Raw genomic sequence first — 14144 nt, 5'->3', positions numbered from 1 at the left:
TGAACCTCCATCTAATATCGCAATGGAACGTGTTGCTTGTTACGGAGTACACTGCTTGTTAGATTCAACGCGACAGTAAAAATAGGGGTTGGCAGGACGGGGATGAATGTTGGTTTGCTTTCTGCTACCTGAGTAAAAGTGGTTTTGTATCAAAGTGTGAACATCAACGCAAATTACTGATGGTTACAAACGTGAAACCCACTGTTAAATCCTTGCTTCCACAGAAACACAATTTTCGCATCAGTCTCTTAGTGATTTTGGAAAGTCTTCTTCTCCCTCGGGTCCTAGATCGGCCCCGTTTTCGCCGAATGCCGAATCATCATGGTCAGCTGGTGGTCCATGAAAATCACAAAGGCTTGCCTGTATTTCTCACTAGAGCAAGTTCAGGCTAGCCGGGAAACCTCACTTTGAACCCAATCTCAACGTCGCTTGGCACTGGGTAACAGTATGAGCAGCAACTCAAGTAGTGACCTAAAGTCCCCTGCAGTGGTCACGAATCGAGCTCGTATCTGCCGGCTGAGGGGTTATAGCGTGCCAAGACGGACTAATTCGACCTTTTCTTGTCAGTACCAGCTCTCTCCACAATTTTCTTCCCCCTGAAAAGGACCAAAGGCGTTTGATCAAACGCCATGCCTATCAATCTTCACGCTTCGGAGGGGACACTTGGCTCTGCAAGTTGCAGGAGCTGAGTGAAAATTCTACGAGAATCTGCAGACTGTCGGTAGAGGTAACGAAGCAATCAGTCAAGATGGCGGGGGAGAATAGGATCGTGCATGAGCCCGCTAAATAAAGTCTTCCAATCTGCCCAGAAGACCATGCCACTGGCCAATATTTAATTGCTCCCTACCGGGGCATTTAAGTGCGAGCCGAAGAATCCGTCTCAAAATCCCCGTTTCCGCTGCCCAATAACTCCATGCGTTATAACCGCAAGTCTGCTCGTACCCTTTAGAGGAGCCCCCAAGAAACAACTTCAGATGACGTTTTTTGCTTAGTGGATCCAATGCGGGACCTGGTGTTCGTGAGACAATTGAGCTCACACCAGAGCGTGGCTGTGGCCTGAAGTGAAAAGTTTTGTCAATATGAGACGCTTCCCCTTACGCCAGCATGCACGCTGCACTGCCAAGGGTTGACATTTCGTTGAATATAGTGCTGCATGTCTAGACTTGAGTCTAAACTCTGCCAAGTGCTGAACCGACTCTAAAGATACAAACTTCAAGAGTAACAACGAAGAAGTGAAAGCATTGAAGGCATTGAACTTAAGTCAATCAACAACGGCGTTGTTCTTAGCTCAAGCGGACTAATCCTTCAACTTTTGCTCCATCAATTGTTGTCCTCGGTTGTTTCCTTTGTTTCTAGAGCAGCTCTGTCGATCATCTCACAGGTGACGCCAAGGGAAGACAGTGTCGTGCCAAGACCCAACGTGTGAGCCAAGGGACGGGAGTTTCAAAAGCATGAATCGGGAAGGTCTGTTTCCATAGAGCAAGCAATCCACTCTTCCTCTTTGCTTCTTTAGGGTATCATTCGTGTAGGTATCGACCGACCTGGCAACTCTATTTCCCAATTTCTCTCCAACCGGTTGACAACCCCGGGTCACCCGTAGCCACTCTGTAGCCATGCCGAGCCGCCTCCAAGCTCGTGGTAAATGAATGCGGAGGATGCATTCCCGGTCTAGGGGCCGGGCCAATTTCGTCCTCCAACGAACGTGCTTGCTCCGTGGGACCCTCTACCGGAGTGGCGCGCATCTAGAGCATCGTCGTATCCACCTGGTTAAGTCTTTGGGGGCTATCTGATATAAACAAGTCGCCGTGCCAGAGTCCTGTGAGCGCAAGGTTCTTGAGCCACCACACACTCTACTTCTTCTCTCTCTCTATTATCACCCGTGTATCTAGCCCGTAACCATGGTCAAGTACTCCATTCTCACGGCAGTGCTGGCACTCGCATCCTCTGCCGCCGCCCAGTGCGGTTCCGGCACGCCCGACGCAAAGGTCACCGGCTCCGGAAGCTCCTTCGTGGCGACCAAGGGCTCCAGCCAGGTCTACTCCGGCTCCGACTACCGCGCCGCTATCCAGGCCGCCGTCGACTCCATCAGCAGCGGCCAGCGCGTCTCTGTCATCGCCTCGGGCTCCATTGGCGCCAGCACCATCGCCATCCAGAGCGGCAAGACCTTTGAGGGCTGCGGAACCATCAACGTCGCTCTCCGATCCGGCCGCGGTGCCATCGAAGTGACCAACGCCTCGGGCGTCAAGATCCCGTATCTCTCCATGACCGGAAACCCGTACTTTGGTCTCCGCTTCTACGGCACCAAGGACCTCACCCTCGGCGCCATCAACATGAACCTCAGCGGCGGAATCGGCATCCGCTTCGACCGCGACCAGGCCGCCAACACGAACGTCAAGATGGGCGTCATCACCGTCAATGGTGCTGGCAGCCACGCGGTCGAGACTTGGAACATCGACGGCCTGACAATTGACCAAGTCATTGCCAAGAACTGTGGCGAGTCCGGGCTGCTGCTCCAGAAGACGACCAACGCAAAGGTAGGCCTCGTCGACGGCAACAACATTGGTGCCGGTACCGGCTACGGAACGCTCCGCTTCGCCAACAACAACGGCCAGCTCGCAAACGGCGCCTATACCACGAACGTCTACGTCACAAAGGTTGTCTCCCGTGGCGGCGGCCGCGGCATCTTCTGCGTCTCGCAGTCTGGCGGCGCCGAGATTGGCAGCATCGACCTCGCCAACAACGGCAATAACGCGATTCTTATTGAGAACTGCTACGGCGTCACCATCAAGGGCGGTACCGTCAACGGCGGCGGCGAGGTCCGTCTCTCTGCCCGCTCCGAGTTCCCCATTACCCGCGACATCAGCATCACTGCCAAGGTCGATGGCACTACCGTTCGCGAGTCTCCTTGCGGCCAGAACATCAAGTGGAACCTTTCCGGCAACGGCGCTCGCAACATCTGCTAAGCGTTAAGGATATCAGCGGTGGATGGTGCTCTCTGGACGTAGCGTGTTTCCCTTTTTGACAGTATATTATTCCTCATTCTGGCTCTAGTTAGTCTATGTGCACATATTATCTACAAAAGTCGTCGTGCTGCGAAAAGTCTCAGCAAGTAATTGATTACGTGACGCGCGGATTGGAACTAAAAGTTTTCGGTGAGAAACCAGTGAGAAACCAGTGTTAATCCGGTATCCGTTGTCCACAATGCCTAATTAGCTCTCCATCTACGAATACTGGCTCGGCTCGTATGATCAGATGTCAGTTCCCATTGAAGATCCTTTGCAATAAAGGAAGCGAGAGCCACCCTTTACCCCTTTTGAAAAACGCTGTAGATAAACTGCCCTCACCCCCCCTATCAGCTCTCGAGATCGTCGCAATAAGCTTACTCCGTCCAAAACGCCGGAGAGATCTCCGAAGAGAGATTCTGCCCCGCACAGACGAGCAGAACAACAGCCGAGTTCCAACTTCCCTGCCAGATGTGCGTTCGGTCAGGGCAGTAGAGGTGCTTAAGCTTGCCGCTTCCAATTTTCTTCGTTGATGATCGTTGGCATGAGTTCTCGTGGCATCGCTAAATTGACCCATGCGAACGGAGTCTGGGGAAACGCGGGGACAGAATATTTCATCCCCGGACCTCCCCGCATCAACCCGACCACGTCAAATAGGGTATATGTATGCTATGAGAGAACATTGAGAGACTCATGCCGTGCGTCTCTTCATCACTGAGAACTATGTTTCAAGACTTCAAAATGATCCCTTGTACCAGGACCTCAACTGGCGGCTGGTCCTCATTGGCTGCGTTGCCAACCTTGGCGCCATGGGTTTCGGCTTCGACAATGGGTGGTGGGGAGGCGCTTTGGGTCTATCCCAATTCCAACGAAAGTACGGTGCCTATGATGATGAACTCGGGCGATACGCCATTCCAGCGGAGAAAACATCAGTCGGGACAAGTACTGGCTCCGCCGGTATCATCATCGGCTGCATTATGGCTCCTCTTGCTACTTCTAGGCTCGGCCGAAAGAAGTCTTTCCTTGTAATCTCAGCTCTTATGGGAACTGGCGTGGTGCTTGAGTCTTCTGCGGTTACGTCGTTCTGGCAGCTTGTTGTTGGGCGGATCTTGGTGTACGCCGGCATGGGGCTTTCCTCCAACGTCACCCCATGTATCTCTCGGAATGCGCTCCGCCACGGATTAGAGGTGATTCAACGAGGCTTCACCATGCCTATTTCTATGCTGACGAGTCTCTCAGGTGCTTTTCTTGCACTCTACAGCTTCTTTCTCTCTCTGGGAGTTTTCTTGTCTGCCATCGCAGTAAACCTTTCACGGAGTCGCACCGATCAATGGCAATATCTGTGAGGTCCATGAGCGGCGTCTGATTCATGTTGTAACTGACGCATCAAACAGAATCGTAATTATCTGCCAGTTATTCGTTCCTGTGGGATACGCGACCCTGTATCCGTTTCTCCCAGAGTCTCCACGCTACCTCATCTACCGTGGGAAGTACAAAGAGGCAGAGCAAGTGCTTACAAGGCTATTAAATCGCCCAGAAACCATCCCGCAGGAAGTCCAACTACTCGAAGCCCAAGTCGAGGAACAGCAAGAATTGCACAAGGCGACCTCATTCAAAGACTGCTTCAAGGGAACTAATTTCCGTCGAACTGTCATTGCCATGGGTGTCCAGATACTTCAGCAAGCCCAAGGCGTCTCCTTCATTCAGAACTTCATCGTCACTTTCGTGCAGCAGCTCGGCTTCCCGGATCCCCTGCGGACGAATGTCATGGTGACTGGATGCAGCTTCGCCGTCCACATCATCACTTTCTTGACATTTGACAAGATCGGCCGTCGACGCTCCTTGTTTTTGCGAGCTGTTGGACTCGCCGGTATGATGATCGGCACAGGGGCAGCGACAGCAACGGGCTCCGCAGGGAACTACTCCAGCGCCGTTTCCAACAGCTCCGCGGCACTGCTAATATTGTGGTATATGGTTAGTCCCTCGCCTACTTGTATGCCGCGTCTCTTACTTGAATGGGACAGACTCTGCTTATTGTTTCAAAGAGTTACGGCTTCACTTAGGGTCCTGGCTACTGGGTCGTCGCTGACGAAACCGGAACGGGCCAGCTCAGAGAAAAGACACTCTTACTTGAGTCCATGGGCAGCTTCGTCACTTCTGTTACAATCAACTTTGTCAACCCTTACGTCCAGGCAAAGCTCGGCGGCGCCGTCACTTCCATCTACGGCGGATTTTCGGTTGTTGCAGTACTTTGGGTCTTTTTCTTCGTTCCCGAGACTAAGAATCGCTCACTTGAGGAACTTGACGAGATATTCCAGGCTCAGGTTAGGACCCGAAACTTGGACAAGTAGATCTCGTCTGGCTTGGGCGCCCAAATCACCAAAGTGGAAGACTTGAGCAGTAAGAAAGCCCAGCTGGAGCAGGCAGAGGACGCTTGAGAATAGGCGGCCAATTGTGTGGCCCGAAATGAAAGAGTGAGGAGCGAAATGTAGGATGATAATTTAGCTTATTCTGCCCAAAATGTGATCTCAAGAGGAGTGCGTTATTGGACCATTGGACCAATTCATCGTAAAATCGCTGCACTATCTGCGAAATAGAAGGATCAGGCCATACGATTTTACATCTCATTGTCTTAAGATCATGAAGGGAAGTAAGAGTCTGTTTTGGTTCATGTAGGGGGACGCCTTTCTCCCTTGGGTGTCCTTCCAACTACACGCCCGCGACCTTTGTTTATTCGACATGTTGTTGAGGCTAACACTTCGCCATATTAATCGACCCCCAGATGCCTAAGGTAGCTAACAAATAATGTCACCTCCAGCCAAGTCACAGCCTGAAGGCTCGAGAGCGGGCACCACCCGCGGTGAAGGAACCATGCTTCACCTTGGAATACAGCTGTATGCCTTTCCGGCTCGACACTGACCCACAGCACTGCAAAGTAACATCTGATAAGGAGTTTCATTTCCTCACTGAATTCACTCAACAACCATCAATAGTGCCCAGGTCCTCTATGCAACCACGCCGCATACACACAAGAATTCTGCAGAACATCTCGATCTCGTCGTCAAGTTATAGAAGAGAAAGAAAAACAACCGCCACGCAGCTGTAATCTCCGGAAGCGAAACTCTTTCCACAGTCAGCAGTCCTGCAGTGAAGATGACAGAAGGCTATATCCGCGGCGCGCTTCTAGACACGTGGAACGGCATCTGCACCTCAAAACAACGCGAAGTCGCCACGACCAAGCTCATTCAGGCTCTCAACCACACTGTCAAAGCCTGGGAGTGCCTAGCCATGGGACTTCTCGCCCTCGATCTCGCAATCACGCTCTACGGCCTCAGCTCTAAGATCTCCGACGCCGTTATCCCTATCCCCAACGAGGTCGCCATCATCGCCTTCGCCGAACTCATGGTTCTCATTCAGCTTATGCAAATATTCCTCCCAGTATACCCTGCGGAGGAGTTTGAAATGTTTGCCATTCCGCAACAACTGAGAGAGAAGAGCGTTTGCAAGTGGGTGAGCGGCGTCTTTGGACTGCAGGAGACCGAGTTTCCTACGCGTCGCGACGATATGAGCGGGAACAACCTGAAGGCCTTTGGTGTCTTTCTCATCCCCATCGCCGCCGCTGTGGTATGGAAGTGGAAGAGGGTTCGTCGCCGCCAAAGGGAAATGGCGAGGAATGAGCAAGCGGCGCTTGTTGCCCAGGCCTTTCGTATGTGGGACGCTTAGAGAAGGGACAGCTGAAGACAAGGCCTCCAAAAGAACCTTCTTGCTTGTTTCGACTTTCAAGGGTGCTCACTGATGCTGTGCTATGTAACATAACGAAAAAAAAGAGACAGCTTCGAGTATGCGAAGCGCTTCTTTCATTGGGTAACACAAATAAGGCTCAATGTGCTACCCAAGGTCATTGCTAGCCTGCCCCGTTGGTTGAAGACTTTGCTTCATAATTTTTGAAGGACATGATGATACTAGCAAAGAAAGTTCCGTTTCTCCTTTCTCGTCTTGTTCGTAACTAATAGTCTGTTGACGCAATGAATTATTGTGACTAAATAACATCAGTGGAATGCCGGTTTTACCATCAAGTCAGTCTTCAAACCAGAATAGTATCCTACAAGCTTCACACACTTCAACAACATCCGACTTACCTCTTCCTACTTTACATTATCAATCAAGAAATCCACACGAAAACTTAGAAGTCACTTCGGTACCAGAAGCCCCCGAAGAACGTCCACCAGAAGGAAAACTAGAGAGTATTTGTGCCTTGACCTGCCATCTCGCTCTTTCCAAAGGTAAAAGTCGGGTCCTTCCAAAACTGGGGTTAGAACCTGAACTTCAACTGCAGAATTTCACCTGTAGCCTCCATTCACTGGATCACCCCAAACTCGTCTTATTCACCTAGTCAACTCAGTGAATACTCACAAGAGCCTTCCCTGACGAGGGCCCTCTTCCTCTTGATAAAACCTCTTCTTTTCTCTTCTCCGCCAAAAACTTCCTCCTCGCACAAACAACCAACACACTTCCTCACGACAAAGGATCTCCTACCCGCGCAATTCTTCTTCCATCACACAACCAACCCCCTTCACACACCAACACGTAACCAACACACAACAAAGATACCCAGAATGTCTTCATACGTTCTTGGAGCCTTGTGGTAAGTCCTTCCTTTCTCTCCAGTTCGCATTGCAAGATGAAATATGAAGCTAACTTTATTTTTTACAGGGCCTGGAACGCCTACGATGAGGTGCTAACCAAGAAGCTCATGAATAAGGCCAACCCCATCCCCCTCCCTCAGGAGCCCAGCTTCAAGAGCACTGATGTCACCATCATCGTCCCTACCATCAACACTCCTGACACGCTCACCGATTGTCTTCGTCTCTGGCTTGCCAACAAGCCCAAGGAGATCATCATCGTCACCATTGAGCGTGACCTTCAGCGCGTTCATGACCTGGTCAAGCCTGTCATCATTGAGGGCGAGGATCGCATCAGCGTCATGACTGCTAACTATGCCAGCAAGCGTGTACAGATGGTCGTCGGCATGAAGGAGGCCAAGGGCAAGATCCTTGCTCTCGTCGACGATGATGCCTTCTGGGGCACCTTGGAGACCCTTCCTTACCTCCTGGCTCCTTTCGAGGACCCCAAGGTCGGCGGTGTCACTGGCAAGCAAAGGTATGTGAAGTTTTCGTCTCCCCCCTTCGTTCTTCCCTTCAAAGACTTCCTTTAATTTTTTTGACGCTGACTTTCACAGCGCTCGCATCAGCGCCGACCGCCGCAACCCGGCCATCATCACTCCCTGGGAGGTCGCTTCCCTCCGCTCCCTCGACAACCAGAATAATGTCCAGGCCGTCCGCTCCGCTGCTGATGGCAGTTGCTGGTGCATGGTTGGCCGCACCATGATGGTCCGCACCGACATTGTCCAGGACCCTCGCTTCATGGAGGCCATTACCAATGACAGATGGAATGGACAGCTCATGAACACTGGTGATGATGTGTTCCTCACTCGCTGGCTTATGAGCGAGAACTGGGACATTGCCGTCCAGAACGCCCCTCAGGCTGAGATCACGACTCTTGTCATGCGTGACTCTGATCTTCTGTATCAGATGATCCGCTGGCAGCGCAACGCCATCCAGTCCTTTCTCACGACTGTGATGTACCAGCCTGGTATCCGCAAGATCAAGCAGTAAGTCCTCTCTTTCTTGACTTTTTTCCTCTATCTAGTGAGTCTCCAAGAAGCTAACAATGAAATAGGAAGCATCCGTACATGGCTCGCAAGATGATCGAGCGTCTTCTCCGCCCTGTCATTGCCTGGGTCCACATCATTGCCTTCTTGATGTGCCTTGCTAAGCAGTCGCCCATCGCGTAAGTCCTCTCTCTCTCTCTCAAACTGTTATCAAAGAACATGGCTGATTTTCTCTGCTGCAGCTACTTCGTTGCGGGCTACTACATCTGGGGCTGGTTCCGTACCTACAACGCCTTTGCGCGTCGCTTCCCCTATGTCTCTCGCCAGATCTGGGCCTGTTTCCTTCTGGACAACGCCCACCCCATCCTCGACGTCTACGCTTGGCTCACCATCAGCACCGAGGCCTGGGGCACCCGTGACACCTGAGCGAAGTCAGGCTTGCCGCGACGAGTATCGCAGGCGCAGAGGCGGCAGCGAAACATGTCATGGCACAAGACTTCTTTTAGCACTGGGGCTTTGGGATAACTTTCTTAAGACTTGGAGTTTGTGGATCGGATAGATAGGTCTCTCACGAGTGATAACTGGAGTTTGATGACAGAGATCATTCATAAATCAATAGATAAAAGGCTTTCAACCACAATACACATGGAAACTGCGAGCAAACAACAGGCTGCAAAGCCCAGATAGTGAAGAAGAATGACTGATCGGAGAATGCAAAGCACTTGTAGCGTAATCATCAAGCGTCACACTCAAGATGCGCAATTTGTAGGGGAACAAGCAAGAGACTAACTCCAAACTCAAGCCATCAGTCCGGCCTGTCCTTTCGCGATTCTTTGGTAATCTGTAGGGCCCGTGGACTCAGATCGGTCCAGGAATAGAACAGAGTTTGCTGCCTACGGTTTCTAGAAGTTGTTTGAGACGTTCTATAGCTCTGGATCAGCCCTATAACATAAAAAGACATGAAACATGTATTCCTTTGTCAGATGGACAGACCCTTCCATCGGAAGCGAAGCCAAACCTTGTCGCTCACTGCCACAACGGCCTCTCCCTAAGTCCAGACTATTAGTTTCCAAGGATGGAAAGAGCACGAGCGGCCAGTTCATCTTCTGCGACCACAAGGAGATTTAAAAGCGCAGGTACAGAAAATCAATCAATTCCCAAAGCCTTATGGGAGCCAACTTCCAACGCATTGTCACTGCGGTGGCCTTGAGGTAGCTCTCATTGTTTCATATTCTGGTCCAGCGAGTCAGAGCCCGGGACTTAATGATACTACCTACGTACGACACGACATCTTCGACACCCATGTTCCCCATCTTGAGCGAGCCCAGCCACTTGGGACTTCAGCCTTAGAGTTTACTAGGTGCTGAAACGTGGAGACTTGCAGGAAGACATAATCAGGATGAACATGTTATTGATCTGTATTCAGCTGATGCTCGCTTCTACCTTGAAACTCAGCCCCACCGCCTTGGCGAGCTGTCATCGAGGTTAGTTGCATTGCGCCGGATTTCAGCTTCGACCACTTATCCGCAAGCCGGCAATACCGACGTAGCGATAACTTCGGAGAACTCGGCTTGAGACTGTGTTCCTCTATCTGCCACTCTTTTGAGCAGTATAAAGTCATGGACTCGTTCTCTTAGAAAGCGACTTTCAACTTTCAAGCAAAACAACGACTCTTCAACTCTGTACACTCCAACAAGCCCATACGTCATTTCTTCATCGGCCACAATGCAGTTCAAACAAAGCGCACTCTTCTTCCTTGCAGGATTTCTTTCCCTTACATGTAACTTGACGCCTGGCTCCTTGCGGCCATAATCTGGATCAACAGCTGCTAACACGGTGCTTCTCAACAGTCGCCTGCGATGACGCCCAGGGGAACAAGGGAGTGTGCAAGCCACCCAACTTCTGTTGCGCGGCGGATGGCTTTCAGTGTGTTTTCAGAGAGGAATGCAAGAGCTAGATGAACCATGTCCTCCAGCAGCTATACCTTGTGAGGGAGAATTATCTTCGTTTGATTCTAACAGACTCATATCCTCGGTTTCAAATGCTCTTTCTTAATCGCTGATTTCTATGTGAGATGTCTATCAATATGACCAGCTTGCCAGGATGATTGCAATAGGCCTTAACCCATGTGCGTATGTCGAGCTACGCCCCACGATCAATGGCTAGTACCTTGGCCGAAGAAAGTCGAAGCAGGAGACTCGTGGCACCTGTCATTACTGTGCCTTCTTGCCAATGCCAGTCTGCTCCACAGCGGTCAGCTCCCGAATCAACCTCATATACCAGCTCGCGCCCAGGGCGGTGAAGATATGCCACCATCCGTGGAGCTCCAACAGCCACGCGGCAGGCAATCCAAGACTCTTCCTCGCGGCTCTCAGCTCGGCACAGTATTCCAAGTCGATGTGCCACAGCGTGAACCCTATAATCAAAATGATACAAGCCTTCCAGAACTGCTTCATCAGTCCCTTCTGTTGTTCTTTCGAGTAGCGTCCGGTCCGGTAGACGATGAACAGCGTCCGCGGCCAGACAAAGGTCAACAACCCGGTGAAGGTCGCGACGTGGATAGCGATGTCCCCCGAGCGGACGTAGATGGCTGCCATGGCGGCGATGCCGAGCCAGAGGATGGTGGTGATTGCTGCCCCCACCGCGCGCGACTGGCGGAAGGCGTAGAGGGGCTGGACGAGCGAGCCGGCGAGGACCAGCATGGAGAGGTCGTCGAGGAGCTGCGTTTCCTGGTGCATGGTGCCGTGGAAGACGCCGGAGAAGATGCCGACGGCAAGGAGGCCGATGGATTGGATGTCAAGGGTTCGGTACCATGGGACCGCGGCCCTGGAGTTGGCCCGGGGGTACTTCAGGGCGAGGTAGACTGTTTGGGGGGTTCAGCATGATGAGCGCAGGGATGGGGCCGATGGGTTTGGCACTCACTGTAGGTTGCATTGGACAGGCAGTTGATGAATTCTGCGATGTACCGCGTGAAGATGTAGTCTTCTTCGCAGAAGCTGAGAGGAAATGCTACGTCAGCATGCGATCCGGCACGATTTTCTAGAGCACTGCTTACTTTGCCTTGCTTGTTGGGTAGCCCCAGATACCATCGCCCGCCGTTGCGTCGCTCGCAAAGCGGAGAGTCTGATGCTTGTGGCTCATTGTGACAACACCTCACTGCTTGTCGCTGTCACTTGGCGGAAGCTACGTTGAGTCGTTGACTCTGCTGGTGGAGCAAGAAAGGCGCGTGATTTTGACGCGACTGAGATTTTCCTCGTGCTAGAATACCTATCGATAAACCAAGGTGGTGGCAGCCAATCGCGAAGCTTAAAATCGCTGCAGGTCCTCTGGAAAAGGTCTCGAGTTGGGGTTGGAAGCGTCAGAACGTCACTCTTCCGCAATGCTTGGCTTCAATGTTCGTCCGGTCTGCATTTAAAGCTCAGGGGGAAGTTGCCAACGATCCGAAGCGAGGAAAAAAAGAAATGGAGCCTCGGGAGGAATGGGAAGTAACATGATTGCGATGTGGATCACGTAACCTGCAGAACACCTCGCCCGATGCGCCGTGGGGTCCACTTTCTGGGGACGGTCCGCATACCCGCGGAGACCCGGAGCCGGGGCGGATGCGGGTCTCGGCTCCACCGATGGCTTCCCTGGACTGAACGACGCGTTCTCTTCCATTGTTTCTGACACTTCGCCTTCATCACAGAAAGCTAGCGACGTTGAGCCCAGGGGAAAATTCCATAACGCCAAGGTCGACGGTCGAGTGTGCTGACCAGACCAGGAAGGACGCATGATCCGAACGACATTCGGGACCGTGCGACCGATTTCCCGAAGCTTCCATTGTTTGATCTTGATATCTTTCTCCCATAGCTTTTTCTTCTTCTACCTACCTGCTCTTGCTTCACTTGTTCATTGACAGATTCCAATTCCGCTTTACCTGAAGTGCCTTCCAGCAAATTATTCGGAAACAAATACCAAAGCAACTGTTGCCGTATACAATCGCATTGATCCATGCACCACGAATTCTTTTATCGGAATTTATGTTGTTAGCCCTCAGGATGACACCTGAGGATGCAGATGCAATGATCTTCAGCTCCACACTTGAGGGTGCCGTTGTGTTTACAAGCAACTTCCAGTCGTTTTCACTCCCACAACTCATATCTATGGGGGGAACACATAACCTCATTGTCGATTTTGAGTTCCACTTTGCCGGAGAAGCCTAGACTACCATCTCGGACACCTTGAACGACACGATATCCACCAAGTTGATGCCCAATCATCTATATCTATCTCAGAAGGAGCGGTTCCGCTTTTGCCGATGCTTTTACCGAGTGGAGCTCTACCATAGCCTCTTGGCCAACAGCCTGTACGCTATAAGGGATGTCCATGTGACTCAAAGAAATCAGTCATAAGATGCAGCAATCCGGGTTGATGACAAGGGTCTAATATGTCAAATGCGCGCTGGAGAGCGCTTTCTTGCTGATCTTGCGCCTTGGGAGATCAAGCAGCCAGGAGCAGCGACAGAGTATATGATCAATCGATTCATAGCACCTACAAAAGGATTGGTGACCAACGATATGTCCATAGGTAAGCTGCCAATGCTAAACACGGCTTGCTCTAAAACTGACAGCTCATTAGACAAATGGGTAAGATCCGCCGCTCCTATCTTGGTGCATTTTGCCAGTTGTTTTTTCTTTCTGCTGGCGTCAAACGTAGCTTTGCAATGGTTTGAAACGCCTTCACAATATCAAACAGATGTCACACGTCGATAGGAGGAGTATTCTACTAGACAGATTCCATGACTTCCATCCCTTTCTGCTTATAGAGATGCAGTTGTATCATAGAGAGAGGAAAAACACACAGCAGGACACAGAACTAGATGCATCGTTGAAAGGGCCTAACTTGGCGGAAACCAATGCTGATGAGGGGCCGCAGAAGGGGCTATACTGCATCTAGTCTCGTGCTCTGATGCATTACGATGACCTCAGAGGCTCCAGAGAGCGAGCGTACGTGTTTCGGGACCAGGAACGCTGGGAGAAGTACAGTATTCGCTCAGTAATCTTGTCTGGCCTCCCTATTTAGTTGTCACCAGCGCGACCATAATGGCCCGATAAGGACAAACATATGTTTCCATAGCTCGTGTGACAGAATGGAGGGAGAAATGGGCCATGGTTGGAACTTGGAAGAGAGAACTGGAGGAAAGAGGATGACTCGAAGATTGTGTGATCTGATAACTTGTCGATCATAGCTCCAGGGCCGACCGGGGCACAGTTTTGGGAGAAGAAGCGGAAGTGAAGAAAAGCAAAGGGTAGAGCTTCGCTCTGGAATGGAATCTGGCAAGATTTGTGCAAAAGCTCTGTTACTGTATCATCTCCATGAGTGTCAAAGGGGAAGAAAATTCACAACAGATCATAGATCATGTCCAACTTAGTCGTCAAAGCAATATGTTATTACTCGCTGCAGAAGTGGCTCGTAAGGTACTCGAGGGATTA

At 51.2% G+C, this 14144-nt stretch overlaps 5 protein-coding genes across 5 annotated transcripts; 4 read left to right on the top strand and 1 right to left on the bottom strand.

Moving 5' to 3' along the window:
• Window positions 1-1844: 1844 nt before the first annotated feature.
• On the top strand, window positions 1845-3214 carry BDP55DRAFT_642048 (parallel beta-helix repeat protein). Its single transcript, XM_060573433.1, has one exon. It carries the CDS (start codon window positions 1899-1901, stop codon window positions 2961-2963), a length of 1065 nt encoding a protein of 354 aa, XP_060435946.1. The 5' UTR covers window positions 1845-1898; the 3' UTR covers window positions 2964-3214.
• A 481-nt stretch (window positions 3215-3695) lies between these two features.
• On the top strand, window positions 3696-5518 carry BDP55DRAFT_709860 (general substrate transporter; the record flags this gene model as incomplete). The annotated part of the gene is made up of 4 exons (XM_060578142.1): window positions 3696-3700; window positions 3736-4344; window positions 4397-4976; window positions 5066-5518. The coding sequence occupies 4 exons, from the start codon at window positions 3696-3698 to the stop codon at window positions 5351-5353; spliced, it is 1482 nt and encodes a 493-aa protein (XP_060435945.1). The 3' UTR covers window positions 5354-5518.
• A 637-nt stretch (window positions 5519-6155) lies between these two features.
• BDP55DRAFT_763115 (uncharacterized protein) lies at window positions 6156-7038 on the top strand (the record flags this gene model as incomplete). Its single annotated transcript, XM_060580900.1, has 1 exon — window positions 6156-7038. One exon carries the CDS (start codon window positions 6156-6158, stop codon window positions 6723-6725), a length of 570 nt encoding a protein of 189 aa, XP_060435944.1. The 3' UTR covers window positions 6726-7038.
• A 580-nt stretch (window positions 7039-7618) lies between these two features.
• On the top strand, window positions 7619-9099 carry BDP55DRAFT_689339 (family 2 glycosyltransferase; the record flags this gene model as incomplete). Its single annotated transcript, XM_060576727.1, has 5 exons — window positions 7619-7647; window positions 7716-8162; window positions 8242-8673; window positions 8742-8852; window positions 8916-9099. 5 exons carry the CDS (start codon window positions 7619-7621, stop codon window positions 9097-9099), a joined length of 1203 nt encoding a protein of 400 aa, XP_060435943.1.
• Window positions 9100-10886: 1787 nt separating this feature from the next.
• On the bottom strand, window positions 10887-11814 carry BDP55DRAFT_625789 (alkaline phytoceramidase; the record flags this gene model as incomplete). The annotated part of the gene is made up of 3 exons (XM_060571532.1): window positions 10887-11536; window positions 11596-11669; window positions 11729-11814. 3 exons carry the CDS (start codon window positions 11812-11814, stop codon window positions 10887-10889), a joined length of 810 nt encoding a protein of 269 aa, XP_060435942.1.
• Between the last annotated feature and the right edge of the window lie 2330 nt (window positions 11815-14144).

The sequence above is a fragment of the Colletotrichum godetiae genome, assembly GCF_030913485.1.
Source record: "Colletotrichum godetiae strain CBS 193.32 chromosome Unknown BDP55scaffold_2, whole genome shotgun sequence".
In the NCBI taxonomy this organism is placed as follows: domain Eukaryota; kingdom Fungi; phylum Ascomycota; class Sordariomycetes; order Glomerellales; family Glomerellaceae; genus Colletotrichum; species Colletotrichum godetiae.
The sequence above is the reverse complement of the archived record's forward strand: the minus strand, read 5'-3'. Positions and strand labels throughout refer to the sequence as shown.